The sequence below is a fragment of the Scyliorhinus canicula genome, chromosome 1, assembly GCF_902713615.1.
Source record: "Scyliorhinus canicula chromosome 1, sScyCan1.1, whole genome shotgun sequence".
Lineage (NCBI taxonomy): Eukaryota > Metazoa > Chordata > Chondrichthyes > Carcharhiniformes > Scyliorhinidae > Scyliorhinus > Scyliorhinus canicula.
In genome coordinates, this window is record NC_052146.1 from 239,628,618 (window position 1) to 239,650,798 (window position 22,181).

General features: G+C 45.4%; 1 protein-coding gene across 2 annotated transcripts in view; it reads right to left on the reverse strand.

Annotated features, from left to right (window-relative positions):
- Window positions 1-22,181, reverse strand: part of LOC119972746 (acylphosphatase-2-like) — a 187,860-nt gene that overhangs the window by 163,089 nt on the left and 2,590 nt on the right. For both annotated transcript variants that reach the window (XM_038810061.1, XM_038810071.1), the window contains exon 2: window positions 19,030-19,046. In XM_038810061.1, the coding sequence (XP_038665989.1) occupies window positions 19,030-19,046 (17 nt within the window). The remainder of the gene's footprint in view (window positions 1-19,029; window positions 19,047-22,181) is intronic.

Here is a 22,181-nt window from a genome sequence, read left to right on the forward strand (position 1 = left end):
ATCCGGGAAAGACAGGGTAGATAAAGATACATTTGGGGCATAGTCTAAAAGTTAGGGCCAGACCATTCAGGAGAGATGTTAGGAAAAACTTCTACACACAAAGAGGTTTGGAAGACTCTTCCACAAATGGCAATTGATGCTAGGTTCGTTGTTACATTTAAATTTGAGATAGATAGTTCTTTGATAAGAAAACGTAAGGGTTATAGGTCAATGGCAGGTATATGGAGTTAGATCACAAACCAGCCATGATCTCATTGAATGGCAGAGCAGGCTCAAGGGGCTGAATGACCCACACCTGTTCCTATGTTCCTAATATAATAATCATCAGATAATTGTTTTTTGGTGATGTTGATTGAAGGATAAATATTGGGCAGGAAACCGGGAATAATTCCCCCGCTTTTCTTCAAAATAGTGCCAAATTATTTGTATCCATCAAGTACAGATTTTGGGGGGGGGGGTCAAAAAAAATGTAGTAATTCGGCATTTTCATTTACATTTCAAAGAGTAAAATAATGAAGCAATATATTGCTATTCCATAGAGTTTGTGATGATGTCATTTATTCTATGAAGGACATGATCACAGCAGCCAGCAAATAATAAAGTAATATGTTCTTTTTTACAATCCCATGAATACTTATACAGGATAAATTCACAGTATGGTCTTGTTACAAGAACAGAATAATTTGCAGAGCGCATTGCAGACATGAGAAGCTACAATATTAGAAACTGAATTTCAGGCCGCCTCATGATGTAATGCAGTTTTTTTTCATCTGACATATAATTTGATCTTCTTTCTCGACGAATTATAGCCAACCCGGAGACTCCTAGACCACCGAGGAGCAGCCCAGCAATCACTAACATCAAGCCGACCATCTATTTCTTTAAAATTATTTTTATTCAAATTTTTGTCAGAATAACTGTACGCAACAATTAACAGGCGAAAAAAATGTTAACTGTATGTACAAAGAAAAAAGCAATACAACGTAATGATTACTCAACTCCCCCCCCCCCCCCCCCCCGATGCTGCTGCTTTTACTGCTTTCCTAGAAAGTCGAGGAACAGCTGCCACCTCCGAGAGAACTCCGCCATGGACCCTCTCAAGGCAAACTTTATTTTCTCGAGACTGAGAAACCCAGCCATGTCACTAACCCAGGTCTCTACACTCGGGGACTTAGAGTCCCTCCACATTAAAAGGATCCGTCTCCGGGCTACCAGGCAGGCAAAGGCCAATACGTCAGCCTCATTCGCTTCCTGAACTCCCGGATCGTCTGACACACCAAAGATCGCTATCTCTGGACTCGGCACTACCCACGTGCCTAAGATCTTGGACATTGCCTTAGCAAATCCCTGCCAGAATCCCTTAAGAGCCGGGCATGCCCAGAACATATGGACATGATCTGCAGGGCTTCCCGCACATTTATCCTCAACCCCAAAGAGCTTGCTCATCCCATTTACCCTTGAGCTCCTCCACTGGGGCTTCCTCCGCCTCCTGAAGTTCCCGGTAAAGTTTTCCGAAACCTTCCCCTCCCCTATCCAGGTGCCGGAGACCACCCTATCCTGTATCCTGCGTGGGGTAGCAGCGGAAATGATACCACCTGCTTTTTCAGAAAGGCGCGTCCTGAAGGTATCTGAAAGCATTTCCAAGGCGCAAACTGAATTTCTCCTCCAGCGCTTTCAGGCTAGGGAAGGTCCCGTCTATGAACATGTCCCCCATCCTTTTAATGCCAGCCCTATGCCAGCTTTGAAACCCTCCGTCTATCCTGCCCGGGACAAATCTGTGATTTTTGCATATCGGGGTCCAGACTGAGGCTCCCTCCACCCCCTTGTGCCTTCTCCCTGACCCCAGATCTTTAATGCCGCCACCACCACCAGACTAGAGGAGTAGCGGGCCGGCGAGAACGGCAGAGGTGCCATTGCAAGTGCCCCTAGGCTGGTACCTTTACATGAGGCCGCCTCTAACTGCTCCCACGTCAACCCCTCCCCCAATACCCATTTCCTAATCATGGCTATGTTAGCCGCCCAATAGTAGCTGCAAATGTTCGGCAGCGCCAGCCCACCCCCCCCCCGCCCCACCTGCGCTCCAGGTAGTTTCTTTACTCGCGGGGTCTTATTTGCCCATACGAATCCCGAGATGATCTTGTTCACCCGCTTAAAGAAGGACTTAGGGATGAAGATGGGAAGGCACTGGAAGACGAACAGAAATCTGGGGAACACCATCATCTTAACAGTGTGCACCCTCCCCGCTAGAGATAGTGGGAGCATGTCCCACCTTTTGAAGTCCCCCTCCATCTGCTCTACCAGCCGAGATAGATTAAGCTTGTGGAGGGCATCCCACTTTCGAGCCACCTGTATCCCTAGGTACCGAAAGATCTTCTCGACCAATTTCAGCGGAAGCTCTCCCAGTCCCTTTTCCTGCCCCTTAGCTTGGATCATGAAAATCTCGCTTTTCTTCTCATTTAGTTTTTACCCCGAGAAATTGCCAGAGTCCCTCAGAATCTGCATGACCTCCCCCTTCCCCTCTAGTGGGTCCAAAATATACAGGAGCAGATCATCCGCATAAAGAGAGACCTGCTCCTCCCCCCCCCCCCCAAACCAACCCCCGCCAGTTCTTTGAAGTCCGCAACGCTATAGCCAGCGGCTCTATCGCAAGGGCGAATAATAACGGGGAGAGGGGGCACCCCTGCCTTGTCCCCGGGTGGAGCCTAAAGTCCCTCACCGAATCTGAACCTTCTTAGTGCTTCCCACAGGTACTCCCATTCCACCCGGTCAAAGGCTTTCTCCGCGTCCATTGACACCACCACCTCTGCTGCCCCTCCCTCTGAGGGCATCATGATGATGTTTAGGAGCCTCTGTACATTGGAGTTCAATTGTCTGCCCTTGACGAAGCCTGTCTAATCCTCCCATATCACCCCAGGGACGCAGTCCTCAATCCTCGCAGCTAAGATCTTGGCCAGCAGTTTGGCGTCTACATTCAGGAGCGATATCGGTCTATAAGATCCACATTGTAGCAGATCTTTCTCTCGTTTGAGGATGAGTGACATCAAAGCCTGTGACATTGTTGGGGGGAGGGTCCCTCTCTCTTTGGCCTCATTGAAGGTCCTTACCAGGAGTGGGCACAGCAGTTCCGAAAATTACTTGTAGAATTCTACAGGGTAGCCTTCCGGCCCCGGGGCTTTGCCCTACTGCATGTCCCCTGAACTCTTTACCATCTCCTCCAGCTCTATCCAGTCCTTCCACCAGATCTTCTTCCACCTTTGGGAACCTCAGTTGGTCCATGAATTGCTTCATCCCCCCCCCCCCCCCCCTCCCCGGCAGGGGCTCTGACTGATACAATTTACCGTAAAACACCATAAAAACTTTGTTCACCCCCTCTGGGTCCATGACCATGTTTCCCTCCTTATCCCGTATTTCCCCAATTTCCCTGGCCGCCTACCTCTTGCGAAGTTGGTGCGCCAGCATTCTACTCGCTTTCTCCCCGTATTCGTAGATAGCCCCTTTGGTCTTCCTCAGCTGCTACTGCCCTCCCTGTGGTCAGCAGGTCGAATTCCGCCTGCAGCCTCCGGCGCTCTTTCAGTAGCCCCGTCTCAGGGGTCTCCGCGTAGCTCCTGTCTACTCTGACTCAATCTCCCTGACTAGCCTTTCTCCCTCCACTTTTTCTTTTTTCTCTCTGTGACCTGATAAGAGATCAACTTCCCTCTGATAACTGCCTTCAGGGCCTGCAACACCGTGGACGCCGCTACCTCCCCCGTATCATTGTTTCCAGGTAATTCTTGATGTTCCTCCTTATTCGCCCACAAACCTCGTCGTCTGCCAGCAGCCCCACATCTAGCCTCCATAGTGGGGGCTGACCTCTCTCCCCCACAAGATGCAAATCCACCCAGTGTGGATTGCAATGGCCGAGTATTCTGTCCCCTCCACCCTGGGGATCAACGCCCTGCTCATCACAAAGAAATCTATGTGGGAGTAGACTTTGTGGACATGGGAAAGGAAAGAGAACTATTTCGCCCTCGGTCGGGCGAACCTCCACGGGTCTATGCCCCCCACCTTTTCCATGAATCCCCTCAGTTATTTAGCCGCCGCTGGTTGCTTCCCAGACCTGAGGTTTGACAGGTCCAGTGCAGGGTCTATAACTGTGTTGAAGTCACCCCCCATAATCAGATTGTGTGAGTCTAAATCTAGAATTTTACCCAGGGTGCATCTCATAAATAACACGTTGTCCCAGTTCAGGGCATAAACGTTCATTAGCATCACCCGGGTCCCCTGCAGTTTCCCACAGACCATTATGTATCTGCCCCCCTTGTCAGCTACAGTATTCCTTCCTCAAAAGCCACCCATTTGCTGACCAGGATTGCTACTCATCTGGTCTTTGAATCCAGCCCCGAATGGAACACCTGGCCCACCCACCCTTTTCTCAATCTTGTTTGGTCCGCAAGTTTTAGGTGCGCCTCCTGTAGCATGGCTACGTCTGCCTTTAGCCCCTTTAAGTGCAAGAACACGAGAGCCCTCTTGACCGGCCCATTCAGGCCCCGCACATTCCACATGATCAGCCTGGATGCAGGGGGGCTAGTGCCCCCCCCCCCCCCCTCCCCTCCTCCTGCTGATTAGCCATCTCAATTTTTCGGTCAGCCACGAGCCCGCACCCCCCCGCTTACTCGTGCCCTCCCATTGGAGGCCCCCCCAACTCTCCCTCTGTGCCCCCAAGTTGGCACCTTTTCTGTCAGCCAAGCAGCATCCCAACCCCCCCTCCCCCACAGCAACCCCGTGATCCCAAACCCCCAAGTCAAGCACCCGCTTGACACTGGCTCTCCCCACATTACGTTTCCATGAGTCAACTGACCCATGCTGATCCCGGCCGCTCCCGCCTTGTCTCCGATTACTCAGATGCCTCATTTTGCAGGCCCCTCTCCCCCTATGGAAAGCCCAACTTATCAGCTTCAATGGCCCCAAAGAACATTTTCTGCCCCCTCTCTCCAGCGAAACAAACAGCCAACCCCGGGCCCAAACCTGGCCCCATCAAAGACACGGCCCCAGCTGCCAGGAGAGCAGCCCCACATGTAGGGCCCCCCTCCTCCCTCTGCGGTCGAGTTCTACAAAAGCAGAAAACATGGCCGAAGAAACAGGGAACAAACAAAAAACAAAAATTCAGTATAGATGTCCCAGGGGTTAAGTGTTATCACAAGAAGGATAAGCACAGGAGGGCATTCAACTCATTTTGTGTGTGCCAGATCTTTGAAAGAACTACGCAATTATTCCCACACACTTTCTCTTTCTCCATAGGTATGCATTTTTCCCCTTCCAGTACTTATCTAATTTCATGAAGATTTTTTTGAAGGTTGCTGTAAATCAATAATAATAATAACACACTTCAGAATCTTTTTCTCAGGTTACTTGTGGTTCTTTTGCAAATTATTTTAAACGTGTCTCTTCTGGATACCAAAGCTTTAGAACTGTTCCAGTTACCTTTTATTGCCTCTCCTCATTCTTCCTACACACTTGTCACTTCAGCTGCCATGTGTCTGCTCATTTCATCAATCTATGTCTGCCTGAAGTATGTTACTATCGTCCTCTTTGAACAAACCTTTGTGAAGAATTGAGCCAACCAGCAGCAGGTACGTGGGCCAAACTGTTTGAGGAGCTTGGAAGAATGTTGTCATAGTCGATAGCAGTGCCGAGCTTGATTTCTTTGTAGCATGTTGCCCAACTCCACTGCAGGGCATGATCTGAAATTATAATGCCTTGAAAAGGCTCTCCACGGAGTCTTTGTTTTTTCATTTCCATCTTCAAGGACGCCTTTCCCACATGAAGATGTCACTATTTTGTTGGCACTTACAGATGATCGGCTTGGTGTTAGGATTGCTGGACTGCTTCAAGGTGGTTTAGGAACCTCCAGCATTTCTGGCTGGAATGGTGGAATTCAAGTTTTTGGTGGTCTCTTCCCATTCAACTCGGTAGGCAGAGTCCATGGGCTCGATCATCAAGTGTTCAGTTACTTCTGCTTCACCAGTTTCCTCAGTGCTGTAGGAGAAAAGCACATTCCTCTTCAAGTCAATGGGTGCACACTGGCTGATATCCCCATGGGATGGATTTGGTGGTTGTTTTGTAGATGGATTTGCAGTAGTTGTATGCCTGGTCTATGGGAGCCATGATGTGGAAATACCGGCGTTGGACTGGGGTGAGCACAGTAAGAAGTCTTACAACACCAGGTTAAAGTCCAACATGTTTGTTTGAGACACTAGCTTTCGGAGCACTGCTCCTTCACCTGAGGAAGGAGCAGTGCTCCGAAAGCTAGTGTCTCAAACAAACATGTTGGACTTTAACCTGGTGTTGTAAGACTTCTTACTGTGTTCTATGGGGATACGGCACTTTGTTCCAGTGCCTTGCAATATTTCTCCCAGTTGACATTTTGTAGGATCCTCTGCTTCTTCTTTGAGCTGTTGATAAATGGGTAGTTGAAGGCCAATGTGGGTCAGAGTTGGTTTGTGCTAGCTGCATGGGAAGCTATACAAGATTTGGCATGTGTTGGGAGTGGGTTGCGATGTATTGAGCTGACCCAGCAATGGTCAGGTGAGTAGTCACACCTCCATCTTACAGAGTGGAAAGTTCCTGGCTGTTTGAGGTATTGAATAAGATTGAGGTTATTCTGTGTGGCCCAATTTGCAAGTCTTGCAGCAATGGCGCCAACCTCATTTTGGCCCCAGTCCATGTGTTCACTGTTGAAGTCACCAATATAGACAGTTGGGTATGTTAGAGCAGGGAGAACATGTTTGAGGGTTGCAAACATTTGCTACCTTGAAGGCCCCAATCCTGATAACATGAACGTGTTCAGTGGGATAGGTAGGCTATGTCTAACATCGTTAATTGAAAACATGCTTTGGATGGTAGCATGGCATAGCAGGTTAAAGCTGTCAATCTTATATTACCCAGCTTTGTTGGATGAGGTATGTATTTCTTGGATACAGATCACATTAGTTGTGTGTTGCTGCACGTGAGTGTTGATTAGTTTTTATTTGGTGGCAATTAGCCAGTCAATGTTAAGTTGCAGGATGCAGAGTGCAGGCCCGATGGTGAGGCATCGACAGGAAATCATATCGTTGACAGTTTGTTGTGCTACTGGGATTCTTGAAGCCTGAGATTGCTGAATTCAGATTGCTTGCCGAATCATTGGATCCCTGGGTTTTATCGGGTGCAGATGAGTGGGGCGACATAAACTCTGGTCCATGACCATCCAATCTATGGGTTAAACTATGCTGACGACATCTGCTTTGCTTGTCAGGCTTGGACATCTTCTAGACTAGAGGCAACACTAAACAACAATGTTGCAAAGCTAGTCAACTACTGTAAGACACGACAACTTCAGCCCAACAGCAACAAAACAGTTTCGCAAATATTCAACCTCTACAATGCCAGCACCAAGAGGGAATTTAATATCTTGATTGGCAAGAGACTGAACCACAAACAACATATGTTTATCTTGGTGTTACCCTTGGCTGAACACTGACATACCAAAAACATCTGAGTAAGGCAGCAACAAAGACCAAGATGCGAAACATCTTCAGCAAACTTGCTGGCTCTTCATGGGGTGCAGATGCTCTAACCTTAATGACCTCCATTCTGGTCTATTCAACTGCAAATACTGTACATCAGTACAGTACAACTCATATCACGCTAGTCTTATAGTTACCCAGCTGAACGCAACAACACATATCATCATGGGTACCTCAGATGTCAACCTGACTCCCTAGCTCCCAGTCCTGAGCAACATCTCACTTCCTTGTGTAAGAAGGGAGATTGCAACAAGAAAGCGCCTGGAGAAGATTTATGTTAACCTCAGCCTGGCCCGACACAAGGACCTTACCAAGCCATCTGCTGCATGCCTCCCATCACGCCAGCCTGTATGACTAAGGTCACTCTGTCAAAGAATAACTGCAGAGGCCCTATGGCAGTCCGAATGGAACCAACACATTGCCATTAAAAACCACTTCCTCATCACAGATTCCACAATCCTGCCCACCCAGCTTTAACCTGCCATGTCAACATTGGACACTCAACAGTTTCCACAGTGGCCAAGGCCTTTGTGCAGCAAATTAGATTGGGGCTGGTTTAGCTCACTGGGCTAAATCGCTGGCTTTTAAAGCAAACCAAGCAGGCCAGCAGCACGGTTCGATTCCCGCACCAGCCTCCCCGAACAGGCGCCGGAATGTGGCGACTAGGGGCTTTTCAAGGTAACTTCATTTGAAGCCTACTCGTGACAATAAGCAATTTTCATTTCACTTCATTTCAAGTGGGGCTTTGCAGGAACACAGACTGCATCTGTAGCACATCCAATCAATGATTCACTCACATCATTGAAGACTGCACTGCCTCCTGACAAAATTCAGCACAGGATTCAGAGAGCTCCATTTAGCCACTGTGAAAGCTTTGGCTGGCTTGGTGATTACTGCAGACACTATTAAAAAATTGAGCAAAGGGAATGTGGTGCATGTGTGTGTACTAGAAGCTACATATATTAATACATAGGTCACTGTCTGGGTGGAGTTTGCACATTCTCCCCGTGTTTGTGTGGGTTTCCTCCAGGCGCTCCAGTTTCTTCCCACAGTCCAAAGATGTGCAGGTTAGGTGGACTGCCATGCTAAATTACCCTTAGTGTCCAAAGATGTGCAGGTTAACTGGGATTACAGGGATCGGTTGGGGGAGTGGGCCTGGGTCAGGTGCTCTTTCAGAGGGTTGGTGCAGACTTGATGGGCTGACTGGCCTCCTTCTGCACTGCATGTTAAAAATAACTTTTAAAAAAATACATTTAGCGTACCCAATTCATTGTTTCCAATTAAAGGGCAATTTAGGGTGACCAATCCACCTACCCTGCACATCTTTGGGTTGTGGGGTCGAAACCCACGCAAACACGGGTAGAATGTGCAAACTCCACACGGACAGTGACCCAAAGCTGGGATTGAATCTGGGATCTCGGCGCTTTGAGGCAACAGTGCTATCCATTGCGCAACCGTGCTGCCTAGCCAAAATTAACTTAAAACACTTTGCACCTGTTTCAGCTAAACAAAATAAGTCACAGCCATTTGCTGGTTCACTTCTCGGGGCAACATCTTGACCAGAGTCAAGCTGCCTGGTTTAAATTTTCAAACTATGCTTTGCAGTTAACTCTCAGTCACCATTAGCTGGTGCATTTTTCATAGCAACCCCTCTACCAAACAAGAGTCCGCTTGCCAACAAATCTTCTCATACAATATAAAGTTGTTTCCCTTGACATTGATAGTCTTGCGATTGTCCTGACCCTGGAAAAGCTTTGGCAAAATGTATTTTTACAGCAAAACTAAAGGCAAAAAGCTGAATGTTACAAAGAATACAAATCCTCTTAACTATCTGAGTGGATCTGTGCAATCCTCAACCACTTAATAATGCAGATAAACCTCTGAATTACGTTGCTCCATTTACAACATGAGATTCTACTCCATATTACTGACCTTGGATCTTCTTTGAGACACAAAATACATGTGGGAAATTGTGCACTTAATTTATGACAACAGATGCTGAATTAATCAACAGTATGGATGTCACATTTGGCATTATAAAACTGGCAATAAAAAATGCTATTTTCTAATAATTCAACTTCTACCACTATGTCAGCAATTTGTGTTGAAGTTGCAGCAATGGAATAACAACGCTGCAAGTTCATTTCACTCACCTCCCTTTAGTCATAGTCATGCAGTACAAGAGAGACCCTTCAGCCCATCGAGTCTGCACCTCCAAAACTACACTAAATCTATATGAATACCACATTCCAGCGCCTGGCTCATAGCTTGAATGTTATGACATTTCAAGAGCTCACTAACATTTTTTTTCAAAGGTGGTGAGGTTTCCCACCTCTACTATCCTCCCATTCCAGACTCCCACCAAGCTTTGCGTGAAAAAATGTTTCCTCAAATCTCCTGCCCCATACCTTACAATGGCCTGTTCGATGGTTGCTTAAGTCGACCAGTAGTAGATATTGTACCTTTCTTTAGCTGCAGTGCAAGGGTTCCTCACCAGCATCAGCAGCCATATCTTTAGTGGATAATCCTTGACACTAAAAATCCATCACTGCAGGCATGCAGCAGGGGTTTGGAGCATCTGTGGAACCTTTGAAGTATGTAGGTGTTGTGACTGCTCCCAGGGACCCAAATACACACCTGTAGGACATGCTTTTGGTGGTTGCAGACCAGTTGAACGTTGATGAGGAGGAATCCTTGCTGGTTTATGTAAGGTGCTGGCTGGTCCCAGGGAGCCTTGATGGCCATATGGTTACAATCGTTGACACCCTGTACCTAGGAGAATCCTGAGATGGTCACCTGCTCCAGGTCCATTCTGCATCTTTCTTCACTATGCCCAGATGGAGGCTGGCCCTCCTTCTGCACCAGCGGTGCTTCAAAGGTTAGACCCCCCTCCCTCTCTGCTTCTCCTCTACACAGGGGTCCAGGAAAACTGAGTCCAATTGCCATTGGTCTCTTCCTCTCTCATGTGCTGCCATTGGATTCAACCCACAATCCTGCCCTTGTCTCTCCCCTTTGACCCAGTGGCAATGCCCGCCTGCTTGCCTTGGCTAAAAGGCAACCACCACAATCTGTTCCCAGTCCTTCAGTGAGCCCAACAGCAGACTACTCTTCCCCATCTTAAGAGGCCTGATGCTGCAGTCTGGTAATGACATCCTCTCTTCCACCTGATGTCAATGAAAGAAGGCAACTAAACCATGGCTGACTTCCACGGGTGAGCCTGAGGCCTCACCTCAGTGCTGCCAGCTTCAAGTCGTCAGATTCTGAAAGCTCCTGATCCTCACACACACTTGTTTAATTCTTTCCTGCACTAAATCAAATAATAGAATGCAAATTAGACAACATTACTGCACCAATGAGCTCAATTACCTCCCACCGCATCATAGCAGTAACTCTACCTCGGAGGTTTCAAAATATTGCGAGGCTGAATTTCAGAGGGAAATATTTTGTGCACCAAATTGACTTTTATTTTATTTTAATGGGACTTTCTTCTTAAGTCTTGCGGGTGTTTTCCAATACCAGATCATATTCAGACCTGTCCAATGATGCTTAGATACTTCCACATAATCATTCAAATAATAAAATATAATTCATAATCAGAGTTGTGAATGACATTTTTAATATATATTGCACATAGACACGTACATTAAAAGAGAAATGATAAATATTTAGAATAAAAAATTTGAATAGGTATGAAGAGAAAAGGAAAAATCATGGGGTGAAGTAGACAGTTCTTTGGGAAAGCTTACCCAATGACTGAACCTGTAGTCTCGTTCTGTGCTGTAAAATTGTGTCATACATGTTTTAGCTGTGCTTTCACACCTCTGAGTCAGGAAGTCATGGGTTCAAATCCTGCTCCAGGACAAGCACAAATTCCACTGGCACTGCAGTGCTGCACCAAGGGTGTGAAATTGCAGAAATTGCCATCTTTTGGATGAAATGTTAAACTGAGGCCCTACCTGCTCTTTTAGTGGATATAAAAGATGGTTCTGTTGAATTGTGCTGCAACACTGGGGAGAAATTCTTGTACGTGATCAGTGTCAGGCTATACTTTTTTAAAAATAAATTTAGAGTGCCCAATTCATTTTTTCCAATTAAGGGGCAATTTAGCACGGCCAATCCACCTAGCCTGCACATCTTTGGGTTGTGGGGGCGAAACCCACGCAGACACAGGGAGAATGTGCAAACTCCACACGGACAGTGACCCAGAGCCGGGATCGAACCTGGGACCTCGCCGCCGTGAGGCAGCAGGGCTAACCCACCGTGCTGCCCCGTGTCAGGCTATACTTAAAGTGTGAGATACTTCTTAAGTGCAGCTCTACTTGCTGTTGGTTAATTATGCTGGTTTCTCATAACTATCCTTTGCAACAAAATCAATTCATAGAAAAGACTGCAACTTATCACAACTTAAAGTCAAGTTGCAAAAATAGATTCCCCAACCCCCAGTCCAGCAACCAATTAGTTTGGGTGAGATACAGTCTTGGAAACGAAGACAATATGTTCTTAACAGTGGTGTTTCATTACTGGTAAAAATCAATAAAGAAAGTATTTTGAATGAAATATTAAAAAATATCCCAGGGACTGGGGGACTCTTCACAAGCATAATTTCACCAGGCTTGTGGATCAGATGGAGGAGGAGTTCAAGAGGTGGGACATGCTGCCATTGTCGTTGGCGGGGAGGGTGCAGTCCGTCAAAATGACGGTGCTTCCGAGGTTCTTGTTCCTCTTTCAGTGCCTGCCCATCTTCATCCCCAGTGCCTTCTTTAGGGGGGTGACTAGCAGTATTTTGAGTGTTGTGTGGGCACATGGGACTCCGAGAGTGAAGAGGGTTTTCCTGGAGCGAGGGAGGGATAGAGGCGGGCTGGCGCTGCCCAACCTTTTGGGATACTATTGGGCGGCCAATGTGTCAATGGTGCGTAAATGGGTGATTGGGGGGGGCCTGGAAAAGAATGGAGATGGCGTCTTGTAGAGGTACAAGCCTGGGTGCCCTGGTAACGGCGCCGTTGCCGCACTCTCCTAAGAGGTATACCACGAGCCCGGTGGTGGCGGCGACCCTAAGAATCTGGGGACAGTGGAGACAGCATAGGGGGGAAACAAGGGGCTCGATGGAGGCTCCATTAGGTGGAAATCATCGGTTAATCCCGGGGAACACTGATGGGGGATTTAGGGGGTGGCAAAGGGTGGGCATCAGTAAATTGAGGAACCTGTTTATTGGCGGGAGGTTTGCGGGCATGGGGGAACTGGAAGATAAATTTGGGCTCCCCAAGGGAACAAGTTCAGATACTTGCAGGTAAAGGCGTTTGCTAGGCGACAGGTTGAGGAATTTCCTTTGCTGCCCCCGCGGGGGGCGATGGACAGAGTGCTTTTGGGGGTGTGGGTCGGAGAGGGGAAGGTGTCTGACATTTATAAGGTAATGCAGGAGGTGGAGGAGTCGTCAGTGGAGGAGCTGAAGGCTAAATGGGAGGGGGAACTAGGGGAGCAGATAGAGGATGGGACTTGGGCGGATGCCTTGGAGTCAACTCTTCCTCTTCCTGTGCGAGGCTTAGTGTCATCCAATTTAAGGTGCTGCATCGGGCCCATGTGTCTGTGACTCGGATGAGTAGGTTCTTTGGGGGTAAGGACAGGTGCACCAGGTGTTCGGGGAGCCCGGCGAATTATGCCCATATGTTCTGGGCATGCCCGGCACTGGAAGAATTCTGGAAGGGGGTGGCGGGGACGGTGTCAAGGGTGGTTGGATCCAGGGTCAAACCAGGTTGGGGACTCGCGATTTTTGGAGTTGCGGCAGAGCCGGGAGTGCAGGAGGCGAAAGAGGCCGGTGTTCTGGCCTTTGCGTCCCTAGTAGCCCGGCTATTGTTGTTAATATGTTTTGTTGTTCATTAAGGATGGCTGAATGTTTATGACTGTTATCATTATTGTTATTTTATTGCGGTTCGTTGTTATATAAAAACAAAATTTTTCAATAAAAATTATTTTTTAAAAAAAATATCAGCAGCAATTTGGGGCTCTAAACCATGTCCTGGGAGAAGAGTTGCACTGTCTACCAACTGAGCTAACAAGGCTGCGCAGGAGCACCCTGCACAAAGCCTTTTCAAATAGTTCCAATAATTTAAAAGAAAAGTTACTGTTTAGTGGTTAATGTTGCAGTATTAAACTAGCCTTTTTACCACATGGCTGTATTTTTATTTTGTTTTTTTGTCTTTTAATTATTCTAATAGTAATATATTATAATTGATAGCCTTCCAGCTAAATATTGCATCGAAGTGCTGACACCTTAAAAAAAACGTACCATCTCATTCTTATGATGCAGAAATGTTTTGCGTTTTTCCCAACATAAAACTTTGCGGAGTACAGTAGCAATTCTGTGAAAGAATTTGCATATACTGGCAGCCACAACACCAGTCAAGTGTGCATGTGCAACTGCTCCTGATGCCTTTCCAGTCGATGCCAGAAATTACAGTGATAAAGATACCATGGTGCTATTTGAAGAACAGAGCAGTTATTCCTGTTGTTCTGGCTAATATTATATCAGCATCAACAAATCAGAGGAGCTAGTCATTAATCACTTTATTGTTTGTGGAAGCTTGCAAATTAGCTGCCACGATTCCTGGACCTCCAAAATACTTCACTCACTGTAATGTGCTTTCAGACATCTTGAGGCTCTGCAAGGCATGATGTACATGCAAGTTTAAAAACAATATATATATATATGCACATAATCAGATTAGTTGATCATACTAGTTGGTGTTATATATGGGTAACAAAAGTAAAAAGTGTTCTTCCTGTGACTGCTTTCCCTTTCACTCCCATTCCATAGAATCATATAAAAGTTAACAGCAAAGGAGGCCATTCAGCCCATCTTGTCCATGCCAGCCCAATGACACTGGGTGCCCTTTCGAATCCCACCTTCCTGCACCTGGTCCATTGCTCTGTAGCTTACAGCACTTGTGGTGCAGATCCAGGTACTTTTGATAAGATTTTAGGGTCTTTGCCTCCACCATCAATTCGGACAGCGAATTCCAGATTCCCACTACCCTCTGCATACAAAAGTTCTTCCTCATGTCCCCTAGTTTTAGAAACCTCCACCAAGGGAAATAATTTTATCCTGTCCACTCTACCTCTTCCTGTCATAATTTTGTACACCTCAATTAAGTCACCCTTCATTGTTCCAAGGAAAATAACCCCAACCTATCCAATCTCTCCTCATAGCTACACTTTTCTAGCCCTGGCAAAATTCTTGTAAACTCTCCTGCACTCTCTCCAGAGCAGTTACATCCTTCCCATAATGTGATGACCAGAATTGCACACAATACTCAGTTGTGGCCTCACCCGTGTTTTACACAATTTCAACATTATATCCTTACTTTTTTATTCTATACCTCTGTCAATGAAGGAGAGCATTCTATATGTTTTCTTTACAATCTGGTCTAGTTGAACTGCTGCCTTTAGGAACCTGTGTACTTGTACGCCAAGATCTCTCACTTCATCTACCCCTCTTAGTATATTCCCATTTATTGTGTACTCCCTATAATTGTTTGACCTCCCTAAATGCTTGACCTCCCCAAATGCATGACCTCTCACTTCTCGGTGTTAAATTCCATCTGCCACTTTATCACCCACTCCACCACCCCACAATTTTGAAGATACACTTTCCACCACTAGGTCAATCTTTGTGTCACCTGCATGTTTCCCAATCGTGCGCCCCATGATCGTGACCAAATCGTTAATGTATAACACAAACTTAAGTAAGGGTCCCAACACAGAGTCTTGTGGAACCCCACTTGAAATAACTTTCCATTTGCAAGAGCAGCTATCGACCGTTACCCTTTGTTTCCTGTTACTAAGCCAACTTTTTATCCAGTTTGCCACATTGCCCTGAATCCTATGGGCTTTTACCTTTTTGACCAATCTGCTATGTGGGACTCTGTCAAATGCCTTGCTAAAATCCATGTACCAAACATCGACTGCACTATCTTAATCAACCCTTCTTGTCACTTCCTCAAAGAATTCAATCCAAGGCAAGACCTTCCTTTAACAAATATATGCTATCCCAGACTAGAACATGCCTTTCTATGTGACAGTTAATCCCATCTCTCAGGATCAATTCTAATTTGCCCACCACTGATGTTAAGACTAACTGGCCTATAATTATTTGGCATTTCCTTTGATCCCTTTTTAAACAATGGAATCTCGTTTGCATTTCTCCAGTCTCCCGGTACCTCCCCTGTATCTAGTGAGAATTGGAAAATCATCCTCAAGAGCATCCATCTCCCTGGCCTCCTTCAGTAGCCTCGGAAACTGATCAACTTTCAAGGATTCCTACCCTTTATGTGCTTCCTTTTTCTTTATGATTATCCCATCCAATATCCCACATATTCCTCCTGGATTACTACATCTGCATCATCCATTTCCTTTGTAAACATGGAGACAAAATATTCATTTAAACCCCTTCCCACAGCCTCTGCAACGATATACATGTCCCCTTCTTCATTTCTGCTGGGTCCCACCTTTTCCTTAACTAACTTAAAACATCTTTGGGTTTTCTTTAACTTTACTTGGTAATCTTTTTTCGTGCACTCTCTTTGATTTCCGTATTTTCTTTTTGACTTCATCCCTGCACTTTGTCCAAATATCTGCAGTGCTTAGGTCTTTGTTCGTACCGTACGCTTTCTTTTTCTGTTTGATTGTCCCTGTATTCCTCTAGACAACCAGGGAGGTCTAGATTTGGCAGAACCACTCTTATTTCTGGAGGGGACAAGTCGACTTTGTACATTTAGGATCTTGCTTTTTAGTGTTTCCCACTGGTCATCCACAGATTTATCGTCTAGCAGTGCTGGCCAGTCCACCTCAGCCAAGTCCATTCTGAAGTCTGCAAAATGTGCCTCCCCCCAGTTCAAAATGTTTTACTTCTGATTTACCTCTGTCCTTTTCCATGTTATAATGAATCTAACTGAATGTTGATTACTATCCTCGATATAGTCGCCAACTGTCAGTTCACTCACTTGCCCGTCTTCGTTCCGCAAAATTAGGTCTAGCGTCTTTGTTTCCCACTCCTCTTTTTGCATGGCACTCATATACTTGAATAAGAGCATAAAAAAGCAACAGTAGACAACAAAATGGCCTATTAAATCTGCTCCACTAGACAATATGATCTTGGCTGATTTGGGCTTCAACTCCACCTTCCTGCCCACTCCCCAAATCCCTTGGTCTCCGGTGAGACAAACATCTGTCTATCTCAGCCTTAAACATATTCAATGATTGCACATCCACAAACCTCTGGGATAGAGAATTCCTAAAGGACCAGCTCCTTACGCTGAAACTATGCCTCCTTGTTCTAGATTCTGGAACTAAGGGAAATCAACATCTCAGTACCTAGCTCCTTCTTAATCTTGTCAGATCACCTCTATCTTCTAAATTCCAGAGAATGTAAGATTATAACAGTCAGAGAGTAGGCCATTTAGCCCAGCAAGCCTGCACTCCCATGTTATGATAGTAGCCTTAACTCCACTCAGCGCCTTCCCCCCCCCCACCCCACCTCCTTTCTCATCCTAGGACAACACTCTCATCCCAGGACCAATCAAGTGAATCTTCGTTGTACTGCCTCCAATACAAGTATATCCTTCCCTAAACATTGAGATCAAAATTGTACTGAATTCTAGGTATGGATTCACCAAAGTACTGTATAACTGAAGACCTCTTTGTTCTTGTACTTGAATGCTTGCAATAAAGACTACAGGCCTCACTCGTAGTCACACCCTCATTTCCCTTACCATGGACCAAATCATGAATACCAAGCCTATTGACTGCCTCCTGGGGCAAAGTGTCTCGGCAATCTTCCCCCTCCCTGACCATTGCGGTGTATTGGCTCTAATTTTTATCTTTGTAGCTCTTCTATGACTCATAATAAGCTTGTTTAATTTAATGAATTTGTATCTTTCATCATTCTTAAATGTCAGATCATTCAGCAAGTACGCAACCACTGTATGGAGAGCCAGGAGTTCTGGATTTTCTTATTAATCCATGAAACGTAGGCATCGGTAGCTCTGCCAGCATTTATTGCCCATCCTTAATTACCCTTGTGCAGGAATAAAGAGAACTGCTGGACCATATGTAGATAAGTGAAACTAGGACTGGGCCTTGCATTGCATTTTTACTGAGCTTCACACGTTGATGTTGCGCTGAATCTGAAACTGCAGCCTTGGCTGTTGATAAACAATCTAGAGACTTTCAGAACTAATGGCTGATGAAAGCGAGTAATTGAGAATGATAGGAGTCATGTTGCAAGGCTGGAGAGAGCAGTGGAGTTAAAGTGGTTGGGGAATATACCATGGCCAATGAACCAAAGCTGGAAGAAAGGGATTGATTTGCTGCTGGCTTCTTGCCGACTGAGATGCGGAGAAGGTTTTGTCACTCAAAAGAGTTGTGAATCTTTGGCATTCTCTACCCCAGAGGATTATGGGCGTCCATCACAGAATATATTCAAAGCAGAGATGGATAGATTTTTGGTCTCTGAGGGTATCAAAGGATTATGGGGAGTGGACAGAAAAGTGGAGTGGAGGAATAAACTGAGACAGTGATACAGTAGGAAACTAATTTTTTAAAATAAATTTAGAGTACCCAATTCTTTTTTCCAATTCAGGGGCAATTTAAAGTGGCCAATCCACCTATCCTGTACATTTTTGGGTTGTGGGGGTGAGATTCACGCAAATATGGAGAGAATGCTCAAACTCCACATGGACAATGACCCAAGGCTGGGATTAAACCCGGATTCTCAGTGCCATGAGGCAGCAGTGCTAACCACTGCGCCATTGTGCCACCCCTAGCATGAAATGAGTTAATTGAAACATTGCTAGATTTCTATTTAGTCTATTTGTCACTTTTTATTTAAATAGTAGTTACCATAGCCATTTTACATTGATTTACTAAGTTCTAACCCTTGTGAAAAACAAAAGCAGAGCAACAACATTATTAGCATTCAAAACGTTATCTAGTCCACCAGTGCAAATATTGAGTGGGTTTGTCTTCCTAAAATGCAGACTCCTTTCATCTGTGGAAGTGTTGTTTTAGCAGTTCCGCTGTTGTGGATGCTAGAGTGGGAGGATCAGTGCTGAGGATAGGAGGTTGTAAGAATTTGATTTGTTGTAAAGTGGAGGAGGGAATGAGGAAAGGCCTGGCGGCACAACATGGTTCCCATCTCAGAAGCACAAACACAAGAGAGCAGGTTAAAATGCCAGCTCCATGCACCTACATTCAGTTGAATCAAAAGATTAGTCCAGATAATGCCATCTGCTACCATTTGGTAGGTATTAGCACGTGCTGCATGGTGGACGTGGAACAAAAACAGATTTCAAACATGCATGCTATTTATTTAAATAATTAGAATAATAATCAGAAGTTACTTAGAAATTCAAAAAAAGTCTATCCCAACAAATTATGAATCTCCATTTCATTGACCCAAGAGTATTAAATTATGTTGTAGTCGTCATCTTACCATTCTGAAACAGACCCCTGTATGGATAAGAGAAAGGAAACAGATTAGCCATATTATCCTACAAAAACTATGAGCCTACATAATGAGCAATATTATTTTACATAAAACTGGTTTAAAGGACAGAACAAGTGTATCAAAACTCTGCATATGGCCTGTGCCCCCTGCCCACAAATGTTACTTCCTAATATTTTTATATTTTTTTGAGGGAAACAAAAAAATTCAAAAATGAGGGGCATTGCAACAAAATTTAGAAACAAAAAAATCTTAACTAAACCAAAATGTCATTATCGGGGATGATGAACCCCAGCCTCTGTGGCGCTCACCGGTCACTCGAGACCTGGAGTAAACAGGTGGACACCTCCTGCTCCACCCGGCTGCAAACGTAGTCACGGTACAGGGGCAGACAGTCGGACCAGATGACCCCCTCAACTACCTGCTGCCTGGACCCGTCAATAGCCACCCTGGGCAGGACCAGGAGCAGGCTTATCCGACACCCCGCCGCACCAGGTGACCAAAGATCAGGAGCGTGGGGTTAAAGTGCAACCGGAAATTGAGGAGCAGCCCCTTCAAATAACTGAAAAGGGGGCTGGAGTATCGGGCAATCTATGTGCACGTGGAACATGGACTCCTCTTGGCCGCAGAAACACACGAAGCCTGGGTTACAGTGAACCATCTTATCTTACTGTTGCACAGCCCAGGGGCATGCTACATCCTCCATGCCAGGTCGACAATGGAAAAAGGAGTATTCCTATGTAGAGAGCCCTCCATTGGGCCTCCCCCATTGCCAGACAGAGCACTGCTGTGTCCTGATGGTGGAGGAAGGCAAGGAAGTGGAGGGTGTGCAGCAGTAGGCACACAGAAAACCCCCCCCCGCACTGAATGGAAAGGCACGGAGAAAATTTTCACAAGACGGCTCTAATTGTGGGCGTATAGATCCCAAGGGAGGTGTCGGGATGCAAGATCAACAAATAACAATACAGCACAGGAACAGGCCCTTCGGCCTTCCAAGCCTATACCAAACGGGGTCAGTTTGGACAGAGGTCTGCCATACGCTTGAGCCACCTCAACTCCACGAGTGCCATCGAGTCCAAGCACCACTGTTTTCAGGCTGTGGATGTCTTTGGCCATGAGCTGTACATTAACTGATACACTCGGAGTCTATATTGATTTAAGTGCAGATTCCTGAGCAGCGGCTATTAGGCAGTCATGTTCCAGATCTTGATTAGTTCCCTATAAAAGACAAGCAACTCCTGCAAAGCGGCATGGAGGCCTCCCAGGTTTATAAACAGGAGCTACAGGTTACAGTTCCATGCCATACACCTGGCAGGAAAAGTACGTCTTCAGAGCACACCATAGAGAGGAAGGTATCATTGCAGAGTCTGGAAGGATGGCAATAATCATGGTTAATTTTAAACCACAAATAAACTGGAAAAATCAGATTGGTAGTAACAGCCTGGATGAGAAGTTCATAAGAATGCTTTTCAAATAGTTTATTGGATCAGCACATTCTGGAACCAACCAGGGAGCAGGTTATTTTAGACTCTATATTGTGTGATGTGACAGGATTGATGAATGATCTCTGTGCAAAGATATCTCTAGGTAGCAGTGACCACAATATGATTGACTTTTACATCCAGTTTGAAAGAGAGAAAGAGTGGGTCTAAGATGTGTATTTTAAAACTTAAATAAGGGCAACTATGTGGGCACGAAATCTGAGCTAGCCGAAGTGAACTGGGATACAAAGCTAGAGGACAGATCAACAGAGAGTCTGTGGCTGACTTTTAAGGGGCTATTTCAGAATAAGTATATTTCTGCAATAAAGAAAAATTCGAAGAGGTGGACCCAGCATCTGTAGTAAATTATAGTAAAGGAAAATATCAAATTTAAGGGGAAAGCATATAGTTGCGCAAAGAAAAGGGGCATGTCAGATGTTTGGTCAGAATATAAAGAATGACTAAAAGGTTAACCAGGAGAAAAAAGTAGAGTATGAGAGGAAGCAAGCTAGAAATGTAAAAACAGACAGTAAGAGTTTCTACAGGTATTGAAAAAGGAGTAGAGTAAATTGAGTGTTGGTCCTCGAGAGTGATAATGGGTGTTAATAGTAGATAATAAGAAAATGGCAGATGAAATGATCAAGTATTTTGCTTCTGTCTTCACTGTAGAAGGAACAAAAGAAAAGAGCTATAAACCAGGTGGCGGCAAGAGAGGAACTTTGTGAAAATACAATCACTAGAGAAGCAGTACTGAGCAAAATAATGGAGCTGCAGGCCGACAAGTCGGGTCCAGATGGACTTCATCTTAGAGTCTTAAAAGAGATGGTTAATTAGGGTTTTTGATGCATTGGTGCTAATTTTCCAAAATTGCTAGACTCTGGAAAGGTTCCATCAGACTGGAAAGTAGCAAATATAATTCCTATTAAAGGCAGCTGAAAACAGGAAACCAAAATCCAGTTAATACCTGTCATTTTTTTTTTGTTTTTATAAATTTAGATTACCCAATTATTTTCTCCAATTAAGGGGCAATTTACCGTGGCCAATCCACCTACTCTGCACATTTTTGGATTGTGGGGGCGAAACCCACGCAGGCACGGGGAGAATGTGCAAACTCCACACGGACAGTGACCCAGAGCCGGGATCGAACCTGGGACCTCAGCGCCGTGAGGCGGTTGTGCTAACCACTAGGCCACCATGCTGCCCCGTTAATATCTGTCATGGGGAAGATGCTAGAATTGATAATTAAGGGCTGGGCACTTAGAAAAACCCATGGTAATCAGGAACAGTCAGCATGATTTGCGAAAGGGAAATCATATTTAACCTATTTATTGAAGTTCTTTGAAGGAGTATGTATGGGTCCTTCCTGTTAATTCCCTTATTTCCCCTTTTATCAATGTTTTGCCATTATCATTTTTGATCAATGGATGCTTAATGGACATGTATCTTCAAGTCAAGCAGCAGAGAGAATGAGGAATTCAAAAAGTTGCAACATGAGCAACAGGCTCTTTGGCACCCGAGAGATGGGGTGGGATTGTTTGATTGGTTGGCTACTGGCCAATTAATTGGCCAAAAGGCTATATTATTCCTGGTAACAGGTGCTGATCAGTTCCTGCCCTAGTGGGATGATTTCCAGAGATCTAAGGAAAGCAGAGTTTGAAT